This window comes from Diachasma alloeum, unplaced genomic scaffold (genome assembly GCF_001412515.2).
Source record: "Diachasma alloeum isolate Michigan unplaced genomic scaffold, Dall2.0 Dall_scaffold_00176, whole genome shotgun sequence".
Classification (NCBI taxonomy): Eukaryota; Metazoa; Arthropoda; class Insecta; order Hymenoptera; family Braconidae; genus Diachasma; species Diachasma alloeum.
The window spans coordinates 3,745,807-3,751,807 of record NW_021680342.1 but is presented as its reverse complement, the minus strand read 5'-3'; the positions used below and the strand labels follow the sequence as shown (position 1 = coordinate 3,751,807).

At 38.9% G+C, this 6,001-nt stretch overlaps 1 protein-coding gene across 3 annotated transcripts; it reads right to left on the bottom strand.

Moving 5' to 3' along the window:
- Nucleotides 1-239: 239 nt before the first annotated feature.
- Nucleotides 240-5,291, bottom strand: LOC107036317 (FYVE, RhoGEF and PH domain-containing protein 1). Of its 3 annotated transcripts, none has more exons than XM_015254223.1 (4): nt 4,782-5,291; nt 3,384-3,839; nt 1,389-3,122; nt 240-892 (listed from the first exon to the last, which is right to left on the bottom strand). In XM_015254223.1, the coding sequence occupies exons 1-4, from the start codon at nt 5,024-5,026 to the stop codon at nt 778-780; spliced, it is 2,550 nt and encodes an 849-aa protein (XP_015109709.1). In that variant the 5' UTR covers nt 5,027-5,291; the 3' UTR covers nt 240-777. The 3 variants fall into 3 exon arrangements, with proteins under 3 accessions (XP_015109709.1, XP_015109718.1, XP_015109727.1); XM_015254232.1 differs by having other exon boundaries at nt 3,384-3,901; nt 4,782-4,870; XM_015254241.1 differs by lacking the exon at nt 4,782-5,291 and adding an exon at nt 3,997-4,760.
- Between the last annotated feature and the right edge of the window lie 710 nt (nt 5,292-6,001).

The window sequence follows — 6,001 nt, the reverse complement described above, 5'->3', positions numbered from 1 at the left end:
TTGAGTGTTGACGCATCTATAGTGCGAGCATTATCTGAAGTATAGGGGGTAGCCTGACATCTGCGGTGAGTAAGGCAGGGAAGACGTGAGTTTATCGACTGCGGAGTCTACTGTGGTTCTCTTATTTTCGTTAATTTTTTTTTCCACTTTAAAATATTTTCGTTGAATTTTTCATCGCTTCAATATTATATATATAAATGTTTGTCATAGGAAAATGGGAGATTCATAAGAAAATATACTTTATTTTGCCTGATAGATAACGAAAATTTATTAAATTTCATCCATCTCACAAATCTTGCCAATGGAATTGATTGATATATTTTTTAAGAGGAACACATGATTTCGAACTTGAAGATCTCTGAGACCAATTCAAGTTAGTGTCCAAGCAATTAAACAATTGTTCCTTGAATTTTGAATTAAAATCAAAGAAAACTATTCTGCGTGCGCCTCTCTTCTCCTCTTCCCGATCTCGTGCAGTTGAAACCTGGCAGTTTAATTCCTCGAAGCATACGAGCACTTGGATATAATTACATATATATTTAAATATACTATAACACAATATTACAAAACAACAAGCGCTTCAGTTGCGATTTTCACCAACAAATCACCGTAACATAATTTAACTTACTTAAATGTACAAATAGCTAATGCTGATGATGTGTTTAAAGATGTAAAAATTGGCTAGTTCAATTTCATAAATACCAAGGTACAAAAACTTTAGCTCTTTTGTGCGTTGTTTTCTCTTTATTTGTTTCTTCATTCTCTTTTTATGTTTTTCTATGTTTGCGGGGGATCTTGATTCTCCACTGGCTGACCCGATGATTCTGCATCGTCTTCTTGCCTTGGGTGAGGTAGCTCAGCCTTCGTGGCTAAACTGAGAGCATGCATCCACCTAAAAAAACAAATGTAACATGAATTTGAGGCGAATTGAACCCAGAGCAGAAATATTTTTGATTTCGAAAAACGAATGCTAAGTGCTACTCACTGTCTTTCATGATCTCTGAATGAGATCTACAATTTATTTAATTAACTAAAAGAGGGACCATACCCTAATCAACGACAAATCCGCATAACCCCAATTTTTTTAATTATACAAACATTCAATTTCTCCTGAAATTTTTAACAATGAAATTTCCAAAGATTTTTTTACTGACAAATCTCTTAATTTCTGCAAAATTCAAATGCAAAAAATGGCTTATTTGAATGAACTAAACTTTATCTGAAGCAAATAAATCATCTATTAGAATCGAACAAACAATGTATTTGATTCAAATAAACATGATTTCAGCTATTGCTTTAATTAACAGAAATGTTCAAGAATATATTATAAAAATAACGCAAAAATCATACAAGCATCAGCTTATGTCATAAAGCTGCACAGTATTTACCTGTCCATATCCTGCTGCGAGGAAGCCTGAAGATAATAACACTTCCTAGAATGATGAATCTTAAAAGTTCCCTTTCTATCCCTGGGGTTGAGTGGATCTTCATCAGGCAGATCATTGCCCTCAGTGAGGGTGTACCCCGGCATTGGAGTAGCTGTGAGTGCCAAGCTCTCAGTCTCCGACTTGAAAGTGTACAGAACGAAGTCAGGATGCAGTGAGAACCACCTGCGAGCCCACGGTTTGCTCGCCTGAGTTTTCAACAGAAGATAGCCAGACAGTACGGACGGTGCAGTAGCAGAGACCTGAAGGAGACTTGGCACAGGGCCAGCCGGCGAAGACGGCGACTTAATCGAGGGTTGTGTCAACGCCGCATGACACAAACGACATACCCTCATATTCTTATTATCCTCGAACAACAATTTTTGATTTGAGCACTTGCTGCACACAACAATTCCACAGGCCCGGCAATTGTGCTTCCTCTTCATAACAGAAAATATGACTTCACATGCCATACACTTAGAGACATTGTCAGCCTTAACAAGTGCAGTTTTATTGCTGCCTGTTTTCAAACTGGCCTTTCTCTTAATTATTTCCTGCATCGTTTGGAAGAGTGCATCCAACCAGGCAGCCTTTTCCGTTGCAGAATGTGTGTACAATTCAATACTTTTATTTCCATACCTCAGGTAAAATGTATTGGCAGTTTCCAAGTTGTCACCCTCAACAACTTCAAGATTCTCGATGAAAAATTTGGCTCGCAATCGATACAATGGCCCTGGTATCAGTCTTATCGAACAGAGTAATAGAATATCACTAAATAGAAATAAGTATCTCTCCTGGTGATCACCACTTCTCGCTGATATCTTAACAATACGACCCTCCTTGACGAGTTCACGAGTCGCGCTGACTAGGTCAGTGGCGTCGTAAATACTTTCTTGAATTTCCAAAAGTTTCTTGAATTTGTCGATTTTTTTCATGGCTTCGTTCGTGTGATTCGCCGCTGTCGAGACGAGCTCCAGTGCTTTCTTGGTGTCTTCGTGATCCTCACTGTCGTCGCTGAGATTTTTCAGGTAATCTTTGAGGAGGAGCTCGTACCTGGGGAGCCTCTGGATGGGACTCAGCATGTGGTGGGACAGAGAGAGCTTCGCACACTCGTCGAGCTTCTGAATTTCACTGACAATCGAGGCGAATCGTGGCACCTTCTGCTGTAAAGTACTTATCAAGTTCATGGCATAATCGAAGTTCTTCACGTACTCGGTGTACATTTTTAAAAATGGTGCAAAATTCTTCATGATATCCCCTATTCTTGGATTTGTGTCCCAGTTTTTCATTCTCTCCTCGAGCTGGGGCAGCAGGAAGTCATTGTGAAATTTGTAGATTGATTTTATGTTGGAAAACATGTGTTGGACAGTCTCGGGGGGGAACATTGGGTGTGCTCGATTCTCCTGGTCCACTCGGAATTGAAACACCTGGTCAATCAGGTGGAGAATGTGGACGTATTTGTTCTCGGTGTCGAGAAGTTCTTCAGCAACTTTTTGGGCTTTCTTTCGCTTCGAATCGTATTTGTCTATTCGTGCGGAGGATTTCAATTCACTAGGTGCATTTTCCTCGTCGGGGACTACTCGCAATTCTGTCTCTGAGGATCGTGTGTCTTCGGACTCTTCATCACTCTCTGATTCACTGTTTTCGTAGGACTCTAAATTATACTGATTGGAGGTTTGCTTCGATGAAGTTGTGTATCTGTGAAATGGATGGAATATATCGTTCATAATTTGTTTGATTGGCAAAACTTAATTTTATTGGGTAAAATAATTTGCATTTTCTATTGACTTGAGTTCTATTTCATGCATTAAAATTCGTGATGTTTTCATAGCAACAACAGCAAGGTTGAGCTCAATATTTCAATTGCTGTGATGCAACAAGTCTGACAATTGTTTTTAATACATCCTAATTGAATTAATCCTTCATCCACCATTTAAACCGTTTAAAGAGCATAATTACCTGCTGCTCCTATACTCCAGTACACTATGTGACATCTGGACAATGGAAGTTGTCTCCTCGATTCTCTCCACAGTGGTGCATTCACCAGGAGTCGAGGTAGACATGACAAATGGCTGGAACCTCGGAAAGCCCCCGAAACTCGCGATTCTATGGAAGGAATGACTTGTGTATTGCTGCTGTGTCTGGTGCTCCTCGACGCACACAGCTGAATCAGAGTCCTGAGAGTTCCCATCCTCACTCGTTGTCTGGGAATCCTGGGAGCCCTGATTCTTATGGAATTCTGGGAGTATTGTCTCATCATTATCGGTTTCCTCTAGATCTGTGTAGAATGTGCTCGATCCTGTGGTTCTAGAACCGAACATTTTGTGGGTCTCGGATTTTGCGAAATTGTCCAGAGGCTCCGGGAGCAGACGAGCCATCCAGGACGATATGTCCTTCAACTGACCTCGCTGCATCCTGAATTGAAAAATCGTATTTTAACAGGACAAAGTGGAGACCTGGCGTCGAAGAATGGAATGCTGGAATTCATGAATTTCACGGATTATTCAAACATTCGATTGCTCCTGACATTTTGACTGAAAAATGTTAAAAATTTTGAGAAACACTAATTTACGTGAAATTCCCAAAGGCGTTGTTACTGACGAATCCCTTAATTTCTGGAAAATTCAATGAAATTTCAATTTTCAGCCAACTATTCTTCTAAATTCTGTTGCAAATTAAATCTGATTAAATCTGAATTCTATTACAAATTTTAAAAAACGTAATGCTGAATTTTTATAATTATTTTGAGAATACAAGTTGTCATTGAAACATTAATTCAGCAAATTTCACGAACGATCTGATCTTAAATTGAATTCAAATCCACATATTATCTATAAACTAAATTCCACCTGAATTCGCACGAAATTTTTAAATGTCGTTACTAACAAATTAATTGCTTTTCGAAATATTCAATGGATAAAACACCCCGAGCAATTAGATCATAAATTGAATATTCAAATTCACAAAATTGAAAATTCAAATGCTCCTGTCACCTCAACGTCAAAAACCATCCAACAATGTATTATAAAAATAACTCAAAAATAATACAATCATCATCAACGAAAAATGATGCAACAGATTCATGCTCCCCCGATCGCTAATGAAATCAAACTATCGATAAACAGGTTATTTTTCCCCTCCAATGACCACTGAACTATCGTCCTTGCCACAATTTTCCGACCAAATCAAACGAATTCTAAACAAATCGCCAATGATTGAAATGCAAAACAACAGTGCAGCAATGATGAGTAGGTGTGTCCCCCACAAACCGCCAAACCCTCAAGATTTCCCGATCCACTTTATCAAAGAACCAGAATCTTCAGAAACCTCTTACATGTCTAAAAACCAATTAGTTACCTTTTCCGGCGTAATTCAACGTACGACCGTGTATTGGTGACGTTTGTTGGCACCTTATCGCTGGCATAATTACTCGACTCGTGTCTCTCCGAGTAACTACGATCAACTACTCGTCCCAAACCGCTACAAATTTCACGAACGCTGTGCGCGTGAGGATATTTATCACCACCACAGTCACACAATGCCGTCAATTTCAATGGAAAATGCCAGTTGAACGTGTATATACGCCGAGTACAAACTATCATCAACGAGTGAATTATCAATTTCGTATGGACGACTGCAGCGACACCGAAAATTTACTGTCAATGCTTCCTTTTCGTCTGCACGAGAATGACTGTTGCACTACAATGCACTTGCACTCTGTCACTTCAGTAATTAGAACGATTTATCACACAAGGTTATTACTTCAAATTTCAGCCATTAGAGATTGAAATGTCGAAGATTGAAATGTCGGGACGCAATACTGACACATGCACGAGGCCGATGCTTTGGTGTGTGTCCTCAGCTGGCGGCGAGCGGAAACACACTGACTCAGTCAGTTGAACACGCACGAGACCCTGGCCCTTATACATACATGTATGTTATTAAAAAAACATGTGGAGCTGAGGGAACTTTATTGGTCCAGAAGAGGAGATATGAATAGATGAGACGCAGTGGGTCAGGGAATTAAACTGTATTTATTCTCGTACATTTTACACTTTTTTGGGATTTAAAAAATTTATATTTTCGATTATGGAACATTGTAGATTGAATCGGCCCTTTACAAAGTTTAATTATCGTGAAATTTCAGAAAAAAATTGCAGGCGGCTGTATCTTAGATACAGCTGTAATTGTACGTGGATAGGTTCATGATCTTTCCTTCTTTCCCGACTTTCCTAGAAACTCTTTGTTTTCCCTCGAATTTCCTGGAAACTCCTTGAATTCTCTTGAATTTTCTAGAAACTCCTAGAATTTCCTCGAAATTCCTAAAAACTCCTTGAATTTTTTCGAAATTTCAAGAAATTTCTCTAATTACCTCGAAATGTCTAGAATTTTCTAGAATTCCGATAGATGGCGCTGCACATAAGGATCGTTTCCCAAAATGACCCCCCATATTGAAACCATAGACGTATCCACGTCAAAATCGAATGGAATATAAAAAGATAAGGATTCACTACCAAGTGATCCTGATTTGTATTCATTTTGAGGCAATAATTAAACTGAAATTCGCAGTTTTGAAT